This window comes from Seriola aureovittata, chromosome 1, assembly GCF_021018895.1.
Source record: "Seriola aureovittata isolate HTS-2021-v1 ecotype China chromosome 1, ASM2101889v1, whole genome shotgun sequence".
Lineage (NCBI taxonomy): Eukaryota > Metazoa > Chordata > Actinopteri > Carangiformes > Carangidae > Seriola > Seriola aureovittata.
The window spans coordinates 5,541,547-5,567,251 of record NC_079364.1 but is presented as its reverse complement, the minus strand read 5'-3'; the positions used below and the strand labels follow the sequence as shown (position 1 = coordinate 5,567,251).

General features: G+C 44.4%; 1 protein-coding gene across 9 annotated transcripts; it reads right to left on the bottom strand.

Moving 5' to 3' along the window:
• Window positions 1-314: 314 nt before the first annotated feature.
• tp53bp1 (tumor protein p53 binding protein, 1) lies at window positions 315-24,313 on the bottom strand. Of its 9 annotated transcripts, none has more exons than XM_056369202.1 (30): window positions 24,075-24,312; window positions 21,126-21,342; window positions 19,974-20,061; window positions 19,783-19,867; window positions 19,633-19,700; window positions 19,403-19,522; window positions 18,603-18,666; window positions 18,346-18,515; window positions 17,499-17,625; window positions 17,304-17,398; window positions 17,027-17,214; window positions 16,781-16,852; window positions 15,505-16,654; window positions 14,991-15,107; window positions 14,697-14,888; window positions 14,513-14,579; window positions 13,447-13,539; window positions 12,009-12,288; window positions 11,040-11,108; window positions 10,799-10,951; window positions 9,352-9,572; window positions 8,852-9,022; window positions 7,100-7,497; window positions 6,665-6,856; window positions 5,934-6,113; window positions 4,780-4,971; window positions 4,563-4,657; window positions 2,588-2,784; window positions 733-869; window positions 315-634 (listed from the first exon to the last, which is right to left on the bottom strand). In XM_056369202.1, exons 2-30 carry the CDS (start codon window positions 21,303-21,305, stop codon window positions 450-452), a joined length of 5,346 nt encoding a protein of 1,781 aa, XP_056225177.1. In that variant the 5' UTR covers window positions 21,306-21,342; window positions 24,075-24,312; the 3' UTR covers window positions 315-449. The 9 variants fall into 9 exon arrangements, with proteins under 9 accessions (XP_056225177.1, XP_056225100.1, XP_056225260.1 ...); XM_056369125.1 differs by having other exon boundaries at window positions 21,126-21,314; XM_056369285.1 differs by having other exon boundaries at window positions 13,447-13,536; window positions 21,126-21,314.
• Between the last annotated feature and the right edge of the window lie 1,392 nt (window positions 24,314-25,705).

The following is a 25,705-nucleotide window of genomic DNA, read 5'->3' as shown; positions in this document are numbered from 1 at the left end:
GCGCATTTCCTAAAATGTTGAACTCAGGCCGAACTAATTTAAACCTGCTTTATGAAACAAACTTCAGCTGCTGTTGAATTTCTAAATGTCATTTTTCAGTGCCATGAGCAAACGAAATCCCACTCACCTCCACTGTTGTGTGATGAGGCAGAAAAAACACTTTTGTGAAGTGAAATCCCACGAGGATCATGAGTGAAATGTTTTTGTAGTTTGGATGATCTGATCTTTTGACTCCATGCTTCTTGTATAAACTGTAAATACTAAAGCCTTGTTGCATGTACCATTTTCTGTAGAGAAAATAAATTTAACTTGCATTAAATGAAACCAGGGTCACAATTTATTATCCCATAAAAACAGACAGGATAAAGTTATATACAGCAGAGGCATGCAACAGAACTAATGTTGAACATTTAATATGGTCGAAGGCATTTTGCACATGTGGAGTCAGATTAGGACGAGTAGTCGTGGTGATACTGAGGCTTGCTGTGGAAACCCACGCGCTCCCCACTGATGACACTCTGAATGAGCCACTCAGGAGACACCAGCGGGACTTCCTGCGATGTCACATTTTTCTCTACCAGTGGTGGACAGGCATGGTCTGTCACCACAACGTCGTACTTGCCAGCAGGAATGTCTGCAGACAGATGGGGAAACACAAAGTCTCACTTACAGCAGAGTCACAGGACAAAGAGTTTGACACATGGTCTGGACGTCTTGTTGTGGATTCTGTACCTGAGCTGTCCTTGTCTCCCTGGAAGTGTCGGACGGAGGAGCCTCCACCCATGGTGATCAGCTGGGCCCAGAGCTCCACTGGCTTCTCAAACACTAGAAGGACCCGCAGGGCTTTGAATGGACTGCTGCGGGGATGCCTGATAGGAGAGAACAAAAATATGTATTTAAAGCTGAGTAAAGATTCATCAATTGAAAGGGAAAATAATCAACAACTAGTTTGATTATCGATTAGTCATTTTTCAAGCAAAGAAAGCGAAAAGTTCAACCCGTTCTCAGGTTTCAGCTTCTCTTTGTCATGTGTAATAATAAATTCATATCTTTGGCTATGTGACTGTTGGCTGAACAAAACCAGACATTTGAAGGTGTCACCTTGGATTCTGCAAAGTTATTTCCCATGGTATGTACACGACTTTCCTGTTTGGAACCACTAATCCATTTCTCGTTATAAAACTGTTGCTGTTTAAGAAAAAAAAACAGTAATTCAGTGTGGTTCGTGTAGGAGCCACATTTGTATCTAGTGTCGGCTCCATCGTTTCTTAAAAGCTTCAGGTTGTGTATCTGCTTGTTTTCTGACTTAAACATGAACACGAACCGCCTGCAGCAGCCTGCAGCAGCCTGCAGCAGCCTGCAGCAGCCTGCAGGAGCCTGCAGGAGCCTGCAGAGGCCTGCAGGGGCCTGCAGGAGCCTGCAGGAGCCTGCAGCGGCCTGCAGGAGCCTGCAGCGGCCTGCAGGAGCCTGCAGGGGCCTGAAAGAGCCTGCAGGAGCCAGCAGGAGCCTGCAGGAGCCTGCAGCGGCCTGAAGGAGCCAGCAGGGGCCTGAAAGAGCCTGCAGGAGCCAGCAGGAGCCTGCAGGAGCCAGCAGGGGCCTGAAGGAGCCAGCAGGGGCCTGAAAGAGCCTGCAGGAGCCTGCAGCGGCCTGCAGGGGCCAGCAGGAGCCAGCAGGAGCCTGCAGGGGCCTGCTGGGGCCTGCAGGGAACAGACTGATTTGTCAGTTCAGCAGAGTGAAATGCAGGGAGGGCGTTTTTAATGATCCAGTTTACTGTCATGGGTCATCTTTGATGCTCAGTTCATTTACAGTGCTGCTTAACTCTTGAGCTGAAACGATTCGTTGATTAATTGATTAGTCAGCCAATCAAAAAAAAAAAAAAACATAATTTCAATCAAAATCAATGAGAAAATACCAAATATTCTGTTTCCATGTTCTTAATGGCAGGATTTGCTGCTTTTCTTCACCATAGATCATTTTAAACAGACTTTGTTTGGGTCTTGGGCTGCTGGTCAAACACAAGAAGACGTCATCTCAGTCACTTTGGGTATTTAGACACTATTTGACATTTTACAGACCAAACAATGAATCCATCAATCACAAAAATAATCTGCAAATTAACTGATGAAGAAAAGAATTAGCTGCAGCCTTATGACACACCTGTGTTTCACCTATCACCAACAACAACTGATGTACCAGTGACAGCAGATGTAAGTTTGTTTGATTTGTAGGGCGCATCAAGAATATTAAAGTTTATTATCATGTACAATCTCTACAGTATTTATTTGATATTTTCATGCAGAATAGTGATTATAATTTTATTGTGTCATCCAAAACAACAATGAGGACGTGTCAGCTGGCTACAGTCTTTATGGGATTAAGGGATGAAGTGGTGGGAAAGAGTTTAATAATAACTTGTACTGTGTAACTGAGGAATATTTCTTGATCCACATGATTTAAATCTGAGGATTAAAAAAATACCTTCATCACAGCAGGATTTTATCTTTCACTCTAATGATAACATGAGAGGTTAAAATCTACCCAGTGAAAAATAAAGGACCTAAAAACAACAGGCGAAGCTTCGTCGTACCATTCTACTACGGCGTCGTCCAGCCCCACACCTGCAGGCAGCAGGTAATTCCTGTAGTTGAGCAGCTTGTTCTCTTTGCAGCAGTCTCGCACCCAAATATGTGACACGCACGGCACACCGCTGGCCAAACACAACAGGTACTTCCTGGTACGGCAGTGCTGGTCTGCAATGAGCAGGCTCTGGTACGCTGCCTTACACTGAGGAGAGAACCAAACACAGCAGAAGAAGAATATGGAGACAAGTGCTGAGTATTTGTCACACTGAAATCAAGACTACATCTTCAACAATATGCATGGAGGGTTGGGTTAGTATAGAAGTATAGAATAATAAACATGATAAATCTAGATTAAGTAAGATGATAAATACAGCTTTAATTAAAAGTGTAAAATATAATGAAACTATTCAACAAGTATCGCGGAAAAATGTAACACTGTCATTAACTTGTATGTTTATGTTGTTGTTGCACAAGTTGAAATGAATGAGCAGGTAGAGGAATAAATGCTGATCTGACATCAGCTCCTTACAGTCAGAATCATTTACAGATATAAATACTGTAGCAATAATCTGTCTGTGCAAGTTCTCATTCGTCCAGGTCATAGTTATCTCTTTCTCAGATTAAATCGAAGGCAACTGGACTTGTATTTGTCTGTGGAAGACGTTTCGCCTCTTATCCAAGCGGCTTCATCAGTTCTTATGTATTGGTCTCTCTAGTCCGCACTAGTCTGACCAAGAAAGTGGAGTAGGACCCAGGTATTTAACCTCTTGTGGGTGGGTCCACCAAGGTACCTGTGAAAGTGGTCTCATGTAGACGACCGTCGTTAGGGTCAGGTGACCCTGTTGTTATCCCGTGTGAACGACAGTCGTTAGGGTCAGGTGACCCTGTTGTTATCCCGTGTGAACGACAGTTGTTAGGGTCAGGTGAGCCCCTGGTGGATGACGATCGTTGAGAGTCGTCTGAGGTTATGGTGTTGACTCTCCTGGGTACCGATGAAAGGGCGACATTGTAGATGGGGGATAGATGGTGTCGCAGACCCCCTCCTCTGTTTAGCGAAGGCCTCTCCACTTTTACATAGATGGCTTCCTTGACTCCTCTTTCAAACCATCTTTCCTCCCTGTCCAAGATTTCGACATTGCTGTCTTCAAAGGAGTGTGCCTTTTCCTTTAGGTGGGAGTAGACAGCTGAGACAGGGCCTGAAGAGTTTGCCCTTCTGTGTTGGGCCATACGTTTGTTTAACGGTTGTTTTGTTTCCCCAATATATAGGTCATTGCACTCCTCACTGCATTTGACCGCATATATCAGGTTGCTTTTTTGATTGTGTGGTGTTTTGTCTTTGGGATGTACCAGTTTCTGCATTTATCTTTCATTTTCTCAGCATCCTCCGTGTTGGTATTTTTCCTGGAGCGTGTTGTTGTTTTGCCAAAAGTCCAACTCGGATAGCCACAAGTTTTCAGAGCTCCCTTTAGATGTTTATGTTCTTCTGCTTGGGCCCGAGTGGAGGTTGGTATGTTGTCAGCCCTGTGTTGCAGGGTTTTGATAACACCCATTTTGTGCTCCAGTGGATGATGTGAGTCAAAGAGTAGGTATTGGTCTGTGTGCGTGGGCTTCCTGTATACCCCAATGTGGAGGCTCCTGTCCTCAGCAAGGTGGACATCACAGTCAAGGAAAGGGAGGTGATTGTCTTTGACATCCTCTCTTGTGAAATTGATGTTCTTGTCCACTGAGTTGATGTGTTGGGTAAAGGCTTGTAGATCTTGTGTTTTAATCTTTACCCATGTGTCATCCACATACCTAAACCAGTGGCTTGGTGGAGTTCCCTTGAAGGAGTTGAGGGCCTTTCGCTCTACCATTTCCATGTATAGATTGGCCACAATGGGGGACACAGGTGAGCCCATAGCACAGCCGTGCTTTTGTCTGTAGAAGTTGCCGTTAAACAATAATAACATTTTCAACTACTTTGTTTTTAAGAGCACTCACCTGTTCTTCATTGAAGTCAGGCAGGATGAAGCCTCCACCTGCCAGCAGCTGGGACTCTGTGTACGCCTTGTTGTATGGACCTGTCTGAATGTAATCTGTGAGGGGGAAAATATACAAATTATCCTACAATAAGTAACAGAAGCAGGAAAGGAAGCTTCAGCCTGTTCAGCATGCTGCATGCTGGGATACACTGCAACACGGTCACTGTCTGCCTCACCCTCCTCATCATCATCGCAGGTGAGTTTGTTGGTCAGCCGGTCGATCTCCGACGAGGCCGTTAGCATGAACGCGAAGCCCATGAAGAGAGACGTGTTCTGGGGCAGCGGGCCGTGAGTCTCCGCCACGCCACACGACTGACCGGGGAGATCTGTGCCGCTGCCGGAGGTGTTACACACACCGACCCGCTGAGCTGAGGACAGAAACACACACGCATGTTGAAGTAGAAAACATGGGAACAGCAGGGGTCAGATTAAAAGAAAAATTTGTTTTTTCAAAGGATCAGTTCACCCAAAGTACAAATGAAAACTATTTCCTCACTTAAAGCTTTATTTAGCCAGGAGATATGAAATGAGATATGAGACACTTCTGAAATATTCCCTGTGAAAGCTTCTGAGAGTGTGAGTCAACCAGAGGAACAGGTGCAGAAACATCTGGACAAATAAAAACCATTAATGTCAAGTTGGAGACAAGTAGAGAGAGAGAAAATGTTTTTTGTGATTTGACTGAACCGAACGTTTGAGCATCGAACATGTGAACGATGTATTAAAATAATTCTCAAAGCAAAAACACCCGTGAAATACACCTTGCATCCTCCCTCCACCTGTGGACCAACACCATGTTAATACTGGTGGCTCGTTATTAATTACCAATTCAGTCTCAGTAGCAGGCGGCAAACAGCAGCAGAGGACGGACACGGGTCATATGGAGGTCAACATGTCTCAGTTACACTCGGCACAAAAGTCACACATCATTGATTCCACACAATACATAACGATCTAAAATCATCACTACATCAAAAACTAAATTTTAAAAAGTATAATGATAAAATGTAATAATAAATAACTTTTCTAAAAACCCATTTAAAAACCAAGTCATCATTTCACCTACAAAGCGCATGAGGAAGTAAAACTTAAAAAACTTTATATTAAAGTCCATTCACACCAGAATGTTTCAAATCTAAAACCGACTCATGGCTCCACTGACGGCCGTCTTTACAAACAAGCCTCATTTAGCAAGAGTAAAAAATAAAAATAAACGAAGGATAAACTTCTCATAATTATCAACTGCAAATCCTGATATGAAAACAACCCCCCCGCCCCCCCAAATCCCCAGTCAGATGTGGTCATGGTTGTGGTGATGAGGTCTCTGTACCGGCTCTGGCGCCTGGACCCCTGCGGCCTCTCTTGGCCGGCGTCCTGTTGTCCTCAGAGGTCATCAGCTTCCTCTTGCCGGAGGGGCCGGGGGTACGGGGGCTGCTGGAGGAGCTGCGGTTGGGAGTGTTCTGACCCCCGGGGGCCACTCTGCGCCTCCTCTTCCCCTCCACCAGGTTATCTAAGGAAAACAATAAAACCACATGAGATTAATATTCGTGTTTTGAGAAAAATATCTCAACATGTGTTGGATGGATTGCCAAGTGACACCTAACGATAGTACAAAGACTGTGAAGATGATGATGTGAAGAAAAACAAAAAATCTGTGCATTAATTAATAATGAAAATAATCATTACTTGTAGCCCTAATATTAACACACATTATAATAACACTAAGAAACACCAGACCTTCATATAATCAACCTGCTAAACATCAGCATATTAGCATCAGGAGCAGGTTTCTGATGAGCGTCTGTACCATCTCTCTTTTTCAATATCTAATTTGTAATTAGGGCGGATTAACCCACGCCGACACTGCTGTGGTGTCCTGTTGGCTAAAGGGTTCCCCTCCGCTCTGTTAGGACACTACCTGATAAAAGGAGAAACCCCCTCGGCACCGCCTCCTAAGTGCTCTTCATTTTTTGATTCATTTTCTCTTGACTGAGCCAAAAACACAGAAAAGCTCATCATAAAAGATGTGTCAAAATCTGTGTCCAGCTGCGGTCGTCTCACCCAGACTGATGTCGGAGGCCTTGGCGAGGGGAGTGGAGGGCTCGTAGGGCCCGAGGCTGTGCTGCTCCCTCAGCTTGTTGCCCTGCTCCAGAGAGAGGATGACTGAGGTCCTGTTGTACCACTGCCTCTGGCCGTCCCGCTCCACGCTGTAGAACAGCTCCTGGCCCTCTGTTTTATGGCCCCTCACAACACCTGCACACACCAGACGTTGATACATTGGTACAAACTGTATATCGATATTCCCCCACGGACACTGAATATGTCAATGCACGTTTTTGTTGAGGTAGAACAGCCAACTGAGGATCTGTGCAGGAGGAACTCACCTGTTTTCTGTTCTCAACAACCTCAATATTTTCTGTTCTCACTGAGCTCAGATGTTGTTCTGACCCATAAACCTAAACCTGGATCCTACACGCCCCTCCTCTCCTCCCTCACCTATGCTGAAGTACTCGTCCTCTAGCAGAGCGGTGACCTCCGTCTCCAGGGGAATGGGATCACACAGCAGGATGTCCTTCCCCACCACCTCGCACTCGTAACCGTCGTCGAATCGCAGGCGGAACCTGCCCTCCCCGGCGTCTTTGATGATGCGGCCCGAGTAGAAGTAGCCGTTGGACGACCACTTGGCCACCACCCGCAGGCCGACGAAGCTGCTGCCGGCCAGGCTCGCCTCCTCCGGCGACGACCTGAGGGAGTCGGAGTGGCTGGGGAGCTCGGCGTCTGTGGAGCTGATGGGGAGGCGTGGGGGGAGCATGCGGGTGTAGGGCTCGTCCTCTGAGGAGGACTGTGGCTGGCCATGAGCACCAAGTCTGTGCAACGGACCAACGCCACCTCCCCTTGAAGAGAAACACGGGGTCTGATCAGACACTGATTTACACGGCTCCTGCTGTGAGAACGCACTTTTTTCTCTGTTTTTAATCTGTCTAAAGATAATTAGTATTTCTCTCAAGTGGTTAAATTCCAGGTGATGTCTCATATGTAGATTGGTTTTTCTAATGGCTGCCTCGACTAAATTTATTTAACATCTAAACTGAAAAACAGCCATAACTCTCACATAACCCATTAGGATTTGTGTCAGAATTTTGTTTGTTCAGAATTCAATACATTCAATAAATAATCTTGAAGTGGAACCAAATGCATCGACAAAACATCTCGGTTGTGCTGCTAGAAAAATATGTTTGTTCTGTGATACGAGATGTGATTGAAGATTTATATTCCTAATCTGAATGTAGGTGCTGCTGGTATATATATGAAAACGAAGATTCTGTTTTCTGCACAATTAATTAACAAATTAATTAAGCATTTATTGTATATCTTCTTCTTATATCTCATATCTACCATGTAAAACTAATATCCGACATGTCCGTTAGTATTCTATGATATTCCTTTGTGGTTCTTTTTGTTTTTATTATTTTTTGTGATTTAACTTTTATCATTTATCACTCCACACTAACTGGCTCTAACATCTGGATTCAGCAGCGTCACAGTACAAGATTTTGCAGCCGTGACTCTTTGTTTTGTTTCAGGCTCTTTTTCTCCAGCAGCTGTTGAGTGTCTGCAGGCAGGTGACGCAAACACAATCTGCTCTTTATAATAAAATAAATAAAACAAGAGTATTTGCACATTTTCAAAGTGTTTGTGAGGTTTATATTGAAAAAGAAAACAACAGTAACAATACACTGCTGTTTTTGATTCGTAGCTAATTTGGAAAATTAATTCTGAAATCCGAATATTTGACTTTACTTTTTTAGACATTACTGTGGAACTAATTGGTTGATTAATTGATTAGAAAGTCATTTATCAAGAAAAAGTTTTACTGGTTCCAGCCTGCGCTTGTGTTGCTCCTCTCTCCTCACTGTTAACTGAATATCTTTGGCTTTTGGAAAGTTAACAGCAAAGCAAACAACCTGAAGACGTCACCTTGAGCAGCCAGAACTAAAGAATCGACATTCACACTAATTTAAGACATTTCACAGACAATAAGCAAAAAAGATGAATCAATCATTGTAAAATCTGACTGTCGAGATTCACTGACAGTGAAAATATTTATTAGCTGCAGCTTTGAGTGAGAAGATTAGGTACAAGGAGATTAGTGAAAAGCGGAAAAGGAGAGTGTTACTAGGGTTCAAGCAGTTTGCTTGTTATCACTTGGTTTCTTGATGTGCAGGGCGAGCCTCAGGGAGGACTCACCTGGACAGGGAGGAGCGGGACGGAGGTCGGCCCCTTCTAGCCCTTCCTCTGGGAGTCAGTGGGACGAAGCCCCGGGACCCAAGGGTGCCGTAGCCTCTGCCCTTTGTGATCACTGACCCTGCCCTTTGACCCCTGTGACCCCTCTGTTGATGCCCACCTCCCCTCCTGGGACTGCAGACACACAGAGGGGACGAACGGAGCCGGTCAGGTTGCACAGGCACGGATCTGGGGATGCTCTCAAAATGAAAAGCCGACCCGCTGAGGAATGAGGGGTATCTACCGACCCCAGACTCATGCCTGGAAGCAACTTGTACCTGCAGCAGGCACGGGTCAGTGAACCACTGAGAAATTATGGTGTTAGGGTTAAAGTCAAAGAAGGTGAAGGAGTGACACAGGACTCAGCATGCAGCTAGCAGACAGGTGAAGCAGAGAGAACGTAAGGACAGCACCGAAGAGAATCCACGAGAATTTGACTGACAGTGTGGAGGTGGAGGTGGTACCTGAAGGATCGGGCCCCTCGGCTGGGCGGCATCATGAAGTCCGGCCTGGTTAGACCGGTGCTGCTGCTGGTTCCTCCCGAACTGTGCTGCAGGCTGGAGGCCTTGGACGACAGAGAGCTGATGTCAGCCAGGTCACCGGAGTTCACGGAGCTGCTGCCCGTGCGGCATGGAGAGATGTCGCTGTCCAACACGTGGCAGTCCACCACTGGCTCCTCGCTCTCCTGGTAACATCGACAAAGATCAGTGACGCTTGAGCCACAAACATTCTGAGTATGTACATCTTCAACTTGCGACCACAGCTGCAAATCATATCATATCCATTTAACAATAAATGCCACAACCAGACAGAGTCTGCAGCCATGCTGGCAGCCTGCAGAGGGATAAGCGGTGTAGATAATGGATGGATGGAGCCAACAGGAAGTCAGCCAGCTCCCCCAGTCTCAAGTCTCAAGACACACAAGTGGCTAAAGTGGCTCAGCTGGAGAAGGACTCTAGTTCACATCCTCTGAAGTGAGGAAGTGCACACGGCGCCAGTTCTCCTTAATAAGGGTTGTGTTTATTTGACTATTTTGTTTTTAATATTTCTCTTGCCAATCTCCCTCCCAACTTTATAACAGTGCAATACTGAACCTGTGGAATATCATTTGAATTCTTAGTTTCCAGTCCACTAAGCAAAACTTAACGCAGTTTAATGCTGAGAACACACTGCATATGATGCGTGTGTGTGGCGGCCGCATCACTGAACTGCTGCAGAGAAACGTGTGTGTGTGTGTGTGTGTGTGTGTGTGTGTGTGTGTGTGTGTGTGTGTGTGTGTGTGTGTGTGTGTGTGTGTGTGTGTGTGTGTGTGTGTGTGTGTGTGTGTGTGTGTGTGTGTGTGTGTGTGTGTGAGAGACTGTGTTGCTGCTTCTACCAGCTCTATCTCTCCATATAGAGTTTGTTGGCTACTAGAGAGTTGGATTTCTTTTCATTCTAAATTAATTTCAGCAGCTGCCTGTGTCCACAGTCAGCTGCTGAAATGGTGCAAGAATATATTTATATCTGCTCATGCCCGTGTCATATTCAGATTCAGCCTACACATACACAACTATACTATATCATATGACATCAACAGGTCTGATGCACGTGTCAAGCTCTAACCATTTAACTTGGGCGCCAAAATGTTCCACAGCCACGTGCACGCCGCTCATCTGGTGTGTTACTGGCTTATCCGACCAAAATGCAACAAATCTGACTGTGATGACGGTTATAATGTTCAGTTTTTGTTGTAGAGAGGTGTTGATTCAACTTAACGCTCATTTTTGCAGGATGTAGTTTGTGGTGTTGTTGAACTGAGAAGATTTTCAATGTTTAGTCCAAATACAATTCAACAGCACCACAACCTTTAAAATGACCACACGCCTCAGAGGCCTGTCGGTCGGACAGAGCCAGAAACGACCTGATGGTTACCTCGGTGACTTTGCGCTCCACCTCTTTGCCGTCCTCGTAATACACATCTGTGATGATCCGCGTGATGGTGGTCCGCACTTCCTGGATGGTGCGCACGTGTCTGCAGTGGGAGGGGCCTGCAGTTCTTCTGAAGGACGGAGACTCTGGTTCACCCTTTTAGACGAAACGAGAGAGCGTCAGATGGACAGTATTCACAGACAGACTGTAACTTCCTTCTCTTTATACACCTGGCTCTCCGTACCCTGCCAGCTGGGGAGCGCAGCCCCGGGGCGTCGAAGCTGGTCTGCTGGGAGACTGTCCGCTGACGGAGCTGAGACACACAGGACAGAGCGATCAACACCACCTTGACCTCAGACTAAAGCTCCACACCTCATGTTAGCTCTGCTTTAAGTCTCATTTCTTATCCTGACCACACTGAACAACACTTGAAGTGGTTGTTGTTTGAGGGGAATTCACTTCTACGTATGGATGACAACTAACTCCTATTTCTATGGAATTTAAATGAACATACTGTAAGACACTGAACACAAAAGCTGCCGCAAAACTCCTGTGATGTAACGTGAAATGTGATTTCTTCAAAGTTTATAAACCATGAAGTCAAGATGAAATGTTATGAGCTCTAATTAACTTTATCATAAACTTTGTTTGTACAATAATTTAAGGTAAAGTAAATCATCAAAACAATGTAAAAAGCTTTACATCAAAACACCTGAGAACATATTCAAAACTCAAAATCAACCAAACATATTTCAGACTCTTTATGACCTTAATTATGAGTCAAAAGATAAAACATTTGTTTCATGACCTGCAGGCGACTGGGAGAAGTAAGTCCCACATGAGATTTGTTAAAATTCCACAGAAGTGTAAAAGAAATTTAAACAAAAGTTTCATCGACTGTTGTTTGTGTCTTATTTCCTCTGTTCAAGTAAAACTGTGGAGATCTGTGTAGATAAAGTGGTCACCGTGTCACGTGACCTATAGAGTGTTAGTGCTATAGAAGAATCTGTCTGCCTGTTGACAGTCAGACTAGTATGTTAACAAATTTTAATTAGAAAAAATTTAATAAAAATGATTACAATGCCAGCCTTTAATAACCGTGTTCAATAATCTTTCATTAGGAGTATGAAGAATATGAGTAGTCCACAGACAGCCTTTACACTGGCACTGTGAATCGTCCGTGCTGTGGTGTTGTGCACAATGACTGACGAACCTTGTTGGACGGACTGGAGGTGATGGTGTTGTCAGAGTTCTGCTGTGAAACCACCCTCTGCCGGGCGTCTGTCCTGTTCGGGGTGGGAGGCTCTGAAACTTCTGCCGGTCCTCGCCTCTCTTCAGACGGCTCGGCAGGGGTGGGAGTATTTATGGGCTTCTGCTGCTGCACCGCTGCCAATATTTCCTTCTGCGAAGGCTCTGATTGGCTGTTAGGGAGGCTGTTGCATCCGCCTGAGGACGCCTGGGAACTTCTCTGTGGTGAGGCGAACAGCTCCCCCCTGCAGGGATGTTAAAAAATTGACAGATGTGACACTGTGAGACATCTGGCTGATGACCAACAACAATATCAGATGTCAATATTAGAATCTACCCACAACAATGAACCATGTTATCCACAGTTATTTCTGTCAATCTTCGTGCCCTTCATGAGTGACTGTCTGAAAGTGTCCGGTGTTACATCCATATTGAAAATGATCATCACCTCTCTATGATGAGAGGTTGCCTTCACACATGGTAACTCTGCCCTTAGATTGATGAAAGTCGAGTTAAATCTGCTAAAGAACAGCTGACGCTGAGCTCGACACGGTGAATAAACCCTTTCACTTATGTAACAATACTGCTGTTCCTCCGGCACCGCCCCAAGGCCAGAGCTTGCATTTTTTGCCACAATTGTGAGAATGCATATCTAAATAAACTGTGGATTATTAGTATCAATCATTCTCATTTAGACCGACATGCAAAGAACACAGTTCTCTCAACCATTTCCTGCAAGAAACAAGCGGATAAAAGAGGCGATTCAGCTGCTGCAGACACTTTGTAAGACGTCCTCACTTTGCCAAAGCGTGAGGGCAAAACTACACCTTCCTGCTCCACATAACCCAGGAGAATATGCACATGGTGCAAAAAATAACAGCCCCACCTCCAGCATCCAAAAGTAGGTCTCACACATACAGAGTGTGGTAGGCAAAGTAGACCTATTTCTGTCTATTAAAATACATTACAACAGGGGAAATCTATTCATACTCCCCCAGGTCAAATGGACATGTGAGGCTTCAGCAGAGCAGCAGGCAGAATCTCACCAGACCACATGTGCATGGAGTAAGTCTGAACTACAAACCACACAAATACAAGTTACCCTCCTGTGTTAAATTCTTGAGGGTGAAGTCACAGTTTTTCAAATCCTGCACATGGTGGGGTTAAAAAGCCGACCAAAGTGGGGCAACACTGCTGAGAGCACGGGGCTGGCAGTTTCCTCTGGTACCCACCGTGTCTGTTATGTATTACATACAGTCATGTAGGATCAGGGACATGTATACAAACACACACACACCAAGTCTGACATTTCTTGCCCCTGTATGACGCCTTGTTAAGACAGCGTTTGAAAACAGGGTCAGGATGTGACAGAATGACATCGGGCTCTGTGAGGATGTGGTTACCTGACAGGTGTAGAGTTGCCTGCGGGATGGCTGTCCTCCTCTGCCTCCTGCTGTCTGTGCACCTGCCTGACTCGACTAAACACCGACGGGCTGCTGAGACATCAAACATTAGCACTGTTAGACTTTCATTTCTATCACCAGCATAATCAGCTTCTGCAAAGAGATTGAATAACTCATTAATACAGGCGACTGCAGGGACCAGGGCTTTGACAGTTTGAAGACCAACCTGAAAATGCAAACTAAAAATTAAACTAAACTAGTACTAGCACTAAAAACTAGTACTGAGCTGATATTTTAGAGTTGAAAAATAAACTTGTCAATGCTCCGGTGAACATAATGGAGACACTGTTTCTTAAATACCTCGGAGTAATCTTTGGCATTTCTCCATTACAATGTCTTTTTCATGGCCATCACATTCTCTATGTGAATATCAATATACCTGCAGTTGACAGAAATCAGCTGATAATATTAATCGTGCCAATATGTGAGTCTGATTCTAAAGGATTTTTGGATTTTAAAAAGTCACCTCCCTCCTCCAGACATCTGCAGTGAGTCAAGTCTCATTAGAAGAGGTGAGCATTTTCATCAGTGAATGGACTCCATTTATATAGAGCTTTTCTACTCTCATCGACCGCTTAGAGCACTTGACTCTACAAGCCACATTCAGCCATTCACACACACACACACACACACATTCATACAGCGCTTCTTCTATCACTCACACACAGATGATGAATCAGGGGCAATGTGGGGTTCACTAGTGGAGCCAAAATCAAGCCACCGACCCTCTGATTAGTGGGCGACCCCGCTCTACCTCCTGAGCCTAAGCTGCCCACCACTTGGACCGTAAATTATTACCCATGATTCTGAGTGCTGCTGAATGAGGCTGCGAGACATTCAGGGACATTCACAGACAGCCTGATACATCAGTGTGAACGAGGCTTCAGCGGCTGAAGAACTGAACTGCAGAACGCCCTTCAGCTACTTCTCACTCTCAAGGGACTGAAAGCAAAAGCAGAAACACAGTTACGAAGGAGCTCAGTTAATAAAGAGAGTGGAAAGTTACCTGGTTACAGCCTTGGAAACAGTGGTAACCTTGACGACAGATCCATCCTCCTCTGATAGTGTTGGCTCTGGTGGAAAGAAATATATTACTGAGAGGGTTACGAGAGAATGCTGCGTCTCCATGGATACCGTCTCGTCACTGCTCAGAAGATGCGCGCGCCCCGCGTGGAGCACGAGGTTCTTACTCTGCAGGCTGAAGCGCTCCGAGCTGCCCTCTTCAACGGGGGTCACCAGCTTCATCCTCAAACTCAGCTTCCCGTCCCCCTTCTCCGCCGTGTCCTCGCCGCTCTCCCCTGACACGATGTCACTGGCAGCCATCGCCACATCCGCAGAGACGTCACCCACCATGTCTGACTTTTCAGAGAAGGAAGTGATCTCTGGATGGAAAGAAAAACATGGACGTGGTTCGCCGTCAGATCACGTTACGCTACTTGACATTGAGTAGAAAAGTCTGTCGTGCAACTCAAGTTTGAACGCACCAATGGGAGTGCTGTGTCTCAGCGTCTGCTTCAGCTGGTTGATCAGAGGGGGTGTGGCACCAACAGCAGGACCAATCAGCTCCCCTTCTTTGGGAAGTGTGAAGTGGAAGGAAATTTCTGCAGTAGAAAAGCATCATTAGAAACAGATTTGATCTATTTCAGTATATTGTTCCCATTAAAGCCATTAACTAACAGAGACGATGTTTTTCCAGCTCTCTGGCTGTCACCTCTCACCTCCAACTCTCAGCCCTATTAAAATGATTCCTTTGATGTCACCACTACTCGAGGCTGATAAGAGCCAATCAGTGAGTGACTGTGTGTCTACTTCATTGTTTTCCAACGGTCTCTGTTTTAGGCGTTTGAAAACTCCAGAGTAGTGTGGACACCAGGAGTAAACGTAGTAACAGAGATGCGTTTTAAAACTAAAACGTAGTAGTGTGGATGTAGCACTAACCAAGTGCTGGGAATCACTCTTTGCTGACTGTGAGATACAGGACGTCTGCACCCAGCTCACCTCCAGAACTATCACCGAGACTCTTGTCTTTGAGCCCCTCTGGTTCAGGCCCCGCCTTCTCAGTCTGGGAGAACCTATCAGGAGCCGCGTTCGCCTCCTTCGTCTGAGGCCGGGACTCGTGGCCGTTGGTGGAGGCGGAGACAGTATCTCTGATTGGCTGGGAGCTGTTGTTCTTTGACTGTGGCGTCACGTCTTTCTTCTGAATCTGGGAGTCTCTCTCGCTGTCTGTCACCACGATGACGCTGTCCGCTCCCCCGTCTTCACTGTCCTCCTCCATGGGCTCAGGAGACAACAGCTGGCTCTGGGAAAGGGCCAGAGCCATTCCCGAAGCCCCGCCTCCCCCTGCACTCTCCTCCTCTTCCTCTTCCATCACCACCTCTTCCTCTTCTACGTCACCCTGCTCACGTGCACCCATCACGTCTTTGTCCGTCTGGCTGTTACCAACCTTTCCACACTGCTGTGATTCTACAGACTGGCTCTCTGCAGTTCCCCCTCCTCTTACATCCACAGAACTCTTCACCACATCCACAGCAGATGTCTGAGAGATCATGGACTGTGAGGGCAGACTGCAGGGTGTAGTGTCTGAGGGCGTCTCCTGCACACAGCTGTTAACAGTCAGATCAGAGGCATCAAGCTTCGGCTGAGAGCAGGACACCGCGTCAGCAGAGCTCACCTCTTTGCAGTCACTCTTACTGTCTTTTACATTCACATTTTGTACATTCAGAGAAGTTGCTGTCTTTTTGTGCACGTCGGACTTTTGCAACAGATTGGTCTGTTCAGCCTTGGCACATTCGCTGTGATGCTTTGGTGATACAGCAGAGGTGGAAGCTTTTGAACTGGTGGCGGTTTGTGATTGTGAGGGGGCGCCGTTGCTCTCGCTCCTCTGATCGCAGCGTGAAATCACAGAGTCGCTGGTGTCGACGCCGGGTGGCTCTTCCAATTCCTCGATCTGCGTGGCCTGACTGTCCTCTTCAATCTGTCTTGAGGTCTGCTGAGCCGGACTACACCTCTCCGTGTTCTCAGAGAGCTGCAAAGGCAAACTGAAAGGAGTCGACTCCAGATGTTGAGACGGTGTCTCACGAGGCAAAGATGTCGACTTCTTCTCCGACTGCTGTGGAGCCTCCTGGCTCTGTGTGGGAACAAACACGTCCTGGAAAACAGAAAAAAAAAACAACACAAGGTAAATTATAGACTGAGGCTGCAACTACGACCTGACAGAAAGATCATATGACAATCTTTTTGGATAGAATCACAATCCAATTGCGAGTCTCCTCACAGATTTAGTTGAACTTGTGATCACATCAGCTGTTGGCCGGACAAGACAATCTGAAGATGTCACCTTTGAGCTCTGGGAAAAATGTGATGGGCATGATATTTTACAGACCCAACAGTTAATCAATTATTTTAAAATTTATCAACAAGGAAATCAATTATGAAAAAAAGATGTGTAGCAGCTCTAAAAGTAATAAATATATAAATAAAGATGCTAACTGATTAAACAGAATAGAAATGAAGCACATACATGAGAGAAATCTGGCTGGGAGGGTAAAGAGATATTGCGCTCCAACACAAAACCAGGGGAATTCTGGGATACAGGCGTAGAAGCGGATGGGTGCGGCTTAGAGGTGGTCTCCGTTTCCATCGGCTGTTCCTCCCTGTCCCCTGCTCCATCTTCTGGGGGCAACGAAGTATCCATCGGTTCATCAGCACCTGATGAAGCAAACAATTTTTATTTTAGCTCTAATCACCAGCCGACTTGCTCTCAGATTTAAATTCAGCCCTTTAATTTAGTCGTTTACCGTGTTCATTCTCCGGTCCGGTCGGCGAGCTTGGAACAATTAAGGGAGTGTGGGTGAAGTGGTCTGGGGTTGGAGCGACATAATCGACCGAGCTCCTGGGATAAAGGAGGCAAAGCATGAATGAATATCGTGTGATTTACTGGGCTGACCTGTGTGTGGATGGTTACCAAGCGTACAAGCACTCTCATGACTTACTGGGACAGACTTTCCTGCACCAGTGATCCCTGTCCAGAGAGATGCAGCAGTCGCAGGGTGTGGGCAGGTGTCGAGGTGGGGTGACCCTGCTGCTCTGGCTCGGACACTGTGCTGTCAACCGCAGCACCTGAGAGCGACACAAAGGTGACGCGTGACTATAGTCCAAGTTTCAACTACTATAAAAGACAGCATGTGGATAACTGGACTGACAACAGCACTCTCCTGTAAGAAGTAACCCTTAAAACGACACAGACACACAGGTTTTAGCCAATCTGCTACAAATCACTTGATCATTTCCACAGTTTTGTTTAAGTGTTTTTTCTGTCATTCTGATGCTTTTATTTTGGTATCAAAATGAACAAACCTTCTTTGTTTTTGTCAAAAGTTTGGTTATCCTGTATGTAATTTAAAGATCTGCCCATTTGATGTTCATGTGCTGGTGAAAAGCTTTGCAAACCAAAACTTCAGTGTCAGGTGCCAAATGACAAACCTTGTTAGAGCAAGAAATTATCACATTCCCTTGAAATACATCCATGTTTTCTCACCATTTGTCTCCCTGATTTAATTATCTCACAGTATTAACCCTCAACTCGGCTGCTGACTGTTAGGTCTCAGATGTTGAAGCCTCCTCTCGGTATATAAATACATCACACTGGAAAGCTTATCTGATCAAATTATTCAGACAAATAAAAGAATGTCAGTGGTCTTCATGCTTATCTCAAGTAACTCGGGTTGATTTTTACTCCACAATGAAATGACTTTATATTCAGTGAATGGTTAGAACGAAGATAAACACCAGCATGATCCTGTAAGTACCTTTGTGTGTGCCATGAATGTATGAAGGTACCTGTCTTGTCAGCGTCGAACAGGTCCTCCTGCGAGGACAGGATCTCAGAGTCATGCCGGTCCTGCTCACCAGAGGCCTGGAAGCCCTGCGAGTGCAGCAGAACCTGGACACTCAGCTGCCTGCCCGACTGACCCGGAGAGTCAGAGGAGCTGCTGGAGCTCACCTCAGATCTGAAGAAGCACAAAAGACTGTCAACACTCGCTCAGCATGTGCATCTCCACTGAATGTAGAATTTAAAACACCACACGGACATGTACCTCACAGACTTGCTGTCCTGACTCGCTGAAGTCCTGGAGCTGATGTTCTGCTCTGCTGCTGCTGCTGATGAAATGCAAGTACAGATTACACTGAGTCTTTTAAAGCTTTAGCAGCTACAGAGCTAGATGTCAGTATGAATACTGTGATCAGGTACCGGATAATGAACTGTGGCACCCTGCAGTCATGCTGCATCCAGTGGGATTTACAATTTATTTCTGCTCTAACCCAGACACACACTGTACGTGTATGCATTTTACCAGCAGCATCATAGTATAAGTTAAGTGGTTGTGTTGGAGCAGGCAGGAATTTGTAGCCGTGCCAGGGGATATTTTAATCCTGTTTATACTTCATTTATGCATTATGAGCTGATGAAATAGTTCAGACGGCTGCAAAGCCAAGTGTAAATGACACTGAGACGCACTGGGAGGGTGACAAATTGAGAGAAAAAACACACTAAGTTCCTCAGTAACAATCTATAATGCTCCTTGTCACTGGGATCTGGTAACTGTGAAGGCCACAGCATAACATTCACATCATTTGCATGAAACCATAGAGTAACCACTTGTGTCCTATATGAAAGTTTCTCCACTCATCTGTCGAGGATTTTCCTTTTATCTGTCACACGTCAGTGGCCTTCAAACTGAATTTCTCAAATTACCCCAGTACCAGGCCCGACTGCAGCCCTATAAATGCTGAAATCATTTGAGATGTGCATGTTCTCTCTATCAGTTCAAATGAGATTAGAGAAATACAAACAAGAATAAAAAAAGACAACATCTACAAATAAAAGTCTTAATACCTGATTTGGTGCGTCTCTCACTGTCTGGCTGAGGAGTCATGTCCTCCTGACTGTTCACCTCTTCTCCACGCAGATCCTGACTCTGAGAAAGCTCAAGAAAACCAAACTGAGAGGTCCCCTCTGAAACACAGACATACAGACGTCGTTATGTTTAGTAACACATGAGATAATATTTCATGCTTTACGTTCTATGATGTCATGCTTCCTTAATATGTGAGAAGACCTCCTACCCTCAGACTGAATGCAGTGCGTGGTAGAGTCAGCTCCAGAATCCATATCAGTTTCCTCTGGTGCACACCTGAAACAACAGGAAGCAGAATGAAAACACTTTATCGCTCTCTGCACTTGAGCAGCGTCAGTCTGCAAAAAATGCCACATACTTCTTTTTGTTTGCAGGAGGGCAGATGTCCAGAAGTTGACTCTCCTCCTGGAACGCTGAACTCGGGTTGGCTGCCGTGAGGATCCCTAAATAAAGAATACAGCAGTGTTATTTTTGTGTATATATATATATAAAATAAGTGATATACTGCATGTGTCTATGCTATATCCATGCTGTTATAAAAGCACTGACCGGGTTCAGCTAGGTTGTTACTCTGGGAGCTCTCTGATTGGCTGTCAGTCTGAGAGCATCTGCTTCCTAGTGGTGAAGATATCAGCTCCTGGGAGAGAAAAAAAAACCCTGGGGTTAACCCTAATCCTAACCATGTTCCACAGAGCAACAAACTGTCCAACACACGACACACCAAGTTAGTTCAAACAGTCTTTATTACATAAAAAGAAAAAAATGTTTTGCCCTTGGTCTGGTTTTATTTATTAGTTTTATTTATTTACTCGTGACCCAAAAAGGGGCAAAGAACAAAGTTTGGATAGATAACTCAGAGGCAAGCAGCAACATCACGTGCAAAACACACTCCAAGAGACATACAGATAATAACGAATGACAGTAAATAAAACAGCAAATTTAACTAAATAAGATCAAAGGGCTGCTGTGAAATGGACACTCTACCTTTTGCTTCCTCGCTGACAGGAGGGGGGGAATCAAAATTGCAATGCCGATGAGCAAAAAGGCTCAGAGATTCAGATATAGCTAAAGGATCTGGCCATCTGGGGTGAGCACTGCCACCTCACAGCACAGCAAGATGGTCTGAACAACCAGCCTGCTCAGGCCTCCCTGTCAGGAGTTTGCATGTTCTCTATATGTCAGCATGGATTTCCAGGATGCTTTCAGAGCTCAAGTTTCCCCCCCACATTCAAAAGACAAGTAGGTTAGATGAACTATTAACCAGTAAATAAGTTTAAACAGTGCAACAAATACTGCTTATACACTGATGCATAAGTACTTACAACTCAAATATAGACTTTGTAATAATATAACACTCATAAAGGGCTATTGTTCTGCATAATGGCAACTTTTGCATTTATCACTTTAAGTGCATCTTGCCAATACGTCTGTACTGTTATACTTAATTCATATTTTTGGCTACAGGACTTTTACCTGCAGTGGTGCATGTTTGTGGTATCGATAGTTTTACTCAAAGTATGTGACCATTTCTTCCACCACTGCTGCCCAGTAACCTACATTTGTTTGTCTTATTGTGCAATAAGTGCAATTACTGTTTGATAAGTAAAACCATGGCTCAGCCTGCTCATAATCGCAAGAGTAGACACTGTAAACAAAGAGTCTTGGAAGTTAGTTACTTGGTACGATCAGTTTGCAGCTTACCAGAACTGGGCTGCGGGCGGTGGGCTGCAGGCTGGACAGGCGACGGGCCAACAAAGCTCGGTAGCTGCTCTCGGGGTCGTCCTCCAAAGCGACGCTGTCCGGCTGAGAGTCCTCCACGATCAGACACGGGTTCTCGGGTTGAGGCAGGCTGGAGTCCAGATCACTTCCACCGGGATCCATGAGGTCGGGCTGAGGACAGGAGTCGGGCGGGTGTTAGCTGCCCGAGCAGCAGTGAGACAACGAACGCAGGTATGTGAGAGCAGAGCAGGTCATTGTTACCACACACTACCCGGTGGTAGCATGTTAGCTAAAGTAGGCTAGCAGATGGTGCTCCGCCCAACAACAAAGAAAGTCTCTGCCCACTTCAGAGTCGGCGTGCACCGAAGAAACCTCACCACACATACGGAGCCGTGTCGTTTAACCGAGAACTTAATAAGTTACCAAAGTTTTAATTCATTTATTAATGTATCCAGATTCTTTCTGTTTTCTTTAAAAACTAAACACTTCCTCCAGCTCGGCTCCGCTTCTCGCGGCAAAACTTGCCGGAAGCGATTTCATTGGTCCATGTGGGGTGACGACATCTCGCGAGAATGTTGGTTAGTTTTAAGGTTGCAGGGTGCTTTTTAAAAAATTAATTGTTTATTTTAGTATTTGATATCTTTTTTACAGGTAAATATTGATTGTTTACTTCAGTGTCACTTATTTTTACATTTAATATGATTTGAAATGATGAAAGCACCTTGTCGCCTGCTGAATGATGTCTAGTTTAGTATTTTCTTAATTTCATTAAATATCAATATTTTTGTAATTTTAAATACTATGATGCGTTGCCCAAAGAGAAATCTTATGAAATAAAATAATCAGATGTTTTGTTTGTTTAACTTTCATACATATGTCTTACGTATGGTCGGCTATCCCTTTGTAAGTTGTCTTTTGTTCAGATAATTCAATAACCTTTTAACTATTGGTTTTAACTATTGGTAAATTACATGCAACAAGTTCAATTCTTCATTTATCCCATCTGCAGTAAATGCTCTCAATTCTAATACATCTTTAACTGCCTCTTGTTTCCTCACTTTATTTGATTCTTCATATATTTATGACACCCTGTATTCCGTAATGTCTTCAGTTTTGTTGTTTATTTTTCTTGTTAAAGACACTGCAAAGTTTTACATGTTATACTGTGCAGTTTTACAATCTGTAATGATAAATCATATAAAAGGGAGAAATCTAGGCCACTGCATCCCGCAGTGGGATCTGAGAGACCTTCATGGGTCCTTGAGGCGCTTCCAGGGACTCCAGCAAAATGATATATAGGTTAACTTTTTCACGATCATCTCCCTCAGCTTGAAGAGTCATTGAGTGTGTCTGCATGTTTTAGTGTTTTTGCACAGATTTCTTTCTGCCTGCTGTTACAGCTCCTACATATGCCCAGCTATCTGATTCCATATTTTAATCATTATTGAGGCAAATTTGAAAGAAAAATCTTAACAGAAGGGGAGTCTTGCAACGTAGTCACTGCATGAGAGTCTAAGGTGTAATGAAAGAGCATCTGAGCCACTCTTTATATGAAATACCAGACGGACACAAACTCTGATTGACAGATTTAAATCAGGTCCATCTACTCTATTTGTCTATCACAGTACCACAGCGTACCCTCCTCCTCTCCTCTATGTTGAAGTCATCACAGATATGAATCTCTGTCCGTACCCGTGAGTGTGACTGAGTCTGAGAGATTAAAATTGCCAACAAGCACAGGTTAGATTGGATGCATTTCCTAATGAGCTTTTAATGGTGTGATGTGGGCTCACAGCTTTGAAGATTAACAGGCGGCCTTTGAAACACGAACATTACTTTATCTTCATCATTTGACAGCCCCAGTTTCCATGGAGACACCACATTTCCTGTAACACAGCAGTCTATGCAAATACAGATCACAGACGTAGCCTACTATTAGCAGAGAAAGTATAAATCACTTGACTGATTGAGGCTACTGAGAGAGTGAGTTGCTGCTCAGCAAGTCTTAAAAATCTGAACCGAAAATCAAAGTTGCACTTTACCGGAGAAAACACCTTGAGTAAGTCATCACTGGCACAGATGCTTTAAACTTAACAGTAAAGTTTAGCTACCTGCTGTATGAATACATTTTAAAGGGGCATTAGAAGGATGCTGAAGGTATCACATGATATGGCAGGCACTGTGATGACAACACACGAGATCAATTACCATGATGCAGAAGGTCATTTTAACTCTGTACAGACAGAATTCAGCAACATCACTGTTTTTTTTTTTTTATAGAAGGGTACAGATGGTAGTTTCTCTGCAGGTGTGTGCAGAACCCAAATTTTCATGATTTCAGCACACAGATGCTTCTCTCTTTGCAACCTGTTTGTGTGTTTTTCGCCTCTGGGTCTATTTCTATTTTGCTCCAAGTCAGCTGAAGGTGCATCCTGCCAAACAGCAGCCATGGGCCTGACCACAGCTCTGCTTTACAGGAAAGCAGCAGCAGCAGGGACATTACTGACCGGCATTTCAATATGGAAACACCAAGGTGGAGACATCCTGGCCGGCAACAATGCAATAATGAACACCTGATTCTGCTCAAAAGCCAGATGTAGTGGCTCTATTCATGAAAACAAATCTTAGGAAATATCATTTGAATGGATGCTGGTGGGCTTCAGCCTCCTGGAGGCAAACGTATTACCGACTGGCACCGCAAAGTTCAGCGTTACGTCGTCATTTCTGCAGGTCGAGCTGACACCCACATTAAGAAATGCGCAGCCACTACCCAAAATGTCTAATCTGAGCCACCTCTGCTGGAGCTAACAGACACTGAAACACACACCGGGAGCATATGCTGCTGTATACGCGGTCCCAACCAGCCACTGTTTGTCTCTATTTCACCGCAATGCAAAAGAAAAAAAAAAAAAGAAACATAAAGAGCTTTACCTTGGAAATCAATATGTCTGCGCTTGGCTTTTCCCAATTTGTTTCACTGTCCCGTTGGTTGCAATAATAACGCGTCCAACATCGCTCAGTCCTCCCTTGCCTCTGTTTTGCTGAGAGTCAGGGTGTGGAATACACACGCATGGCACGTAAAGATGCAAAGGCATTTTTTAATGTAGATACCATGCTCATTTCCTCCGGAGTCAAACTCGGCTGCCTCACACGGACCGTCATTACGATTAGATTCATTTAGAAAAACTAAAATTTAACTCCGGCATTTTTTCCAAACTGTACTTCAGAATAACTTTTTTAGCAAAGAAATAAAATACATTCTACTGTCAGACGTTCAGTGTTTTTACGTGTGATAGAAAAGAGTCAAATTAAACTGAAACATATGAAATTCTTGCATTTGTAATCGGTCACCCAGCTATGTCCAATTCATATAAACGGCACGTTTGTATTATTCTAAAGGCAAATTTATTCCATGATTACATCTAATTGGACCTAAACTTTGCAGATCAATTTCATAATGTGTGTTAATAAACCGAAAAAACGGAGGGATTTGAAAGTAAAAATAAATAATAATTTATATGCCCAGCTCAGTCAAAGCAAGTAGAGTTTTTAGTGACAACAGTTAAAGTGTTCAGTGACCCCCCCCCCCCCCCATACACGGTTGTAAAATATTATTATATGTTAATATAACATACATAAAGATTTTAAACTGAATGTACATTGGTGCTAAATGAGCCAATAAGAATCATTTGCCAGTTTAATCATTAGATTTTCATAAGGTCACATCACACATTTTCTTTGTCATTGTCTCATTTCATAATCTTTTACAACCTCATTTAAAACAAAAACTCTATGTTTAATTTATAACAATGCTTCTCCAGCGATTCCAAAGAGAGCTGATTTCATCTGTTATCAAATTGTTTGCAGTTGAACTGAAATGATTATTATTATTATTATTACTATTATTATCTGTAATTGGGTTCTTGGTTTGCAAACTGTGGACATGTATTAGGGAGGGAATGTGCTCCTGTAGCTCGCCGTGTTTCCAGCAGAGGTCAGCAGACGCTCTGGAGTGCTGACTCACTCCTGGTAACACACACATCTTCCCGAGGAGGGAGATTTTCTCAAGGAAGAGCCAAATTAAAGCCCACTGTCATCCATCACCACAGCAGGAGATGTCAGTGCACATCAGCCACAGCTACAGTACCAAAGCCTCTGGAAAACAGGACATGTGAAGAGGAGCCAGCTTTGAAAGGGACAGAGCAGACGACAGACCCATTAAAACCCAGGATGTAAAGTTACTTGATGTAGGAGGAGATTTAAATGATTGAGACTAATCATACAGTATCTTTTCCTATTAGAGTTACATTTTTAGGAGAGGTTTCTTCTTAAAAATAAGACATTTTAATCACATTTATGTTGTGAGAATGAAAAGAAGAAGAGATTTCTGTATTCTGTCAAATTCTTGCCTTGATTTCTTTTGCAGAGGGACGTCCAGTAGCATCACGTCCATCATCTTGCAGGATAAAAAGCAGGTTATCAAGTAGCAGTGGGTTCATGCTCCAAACACACTGTATTAACAGGAAGACAGATGATGTGAAATATACTGTAATCTGCACTTC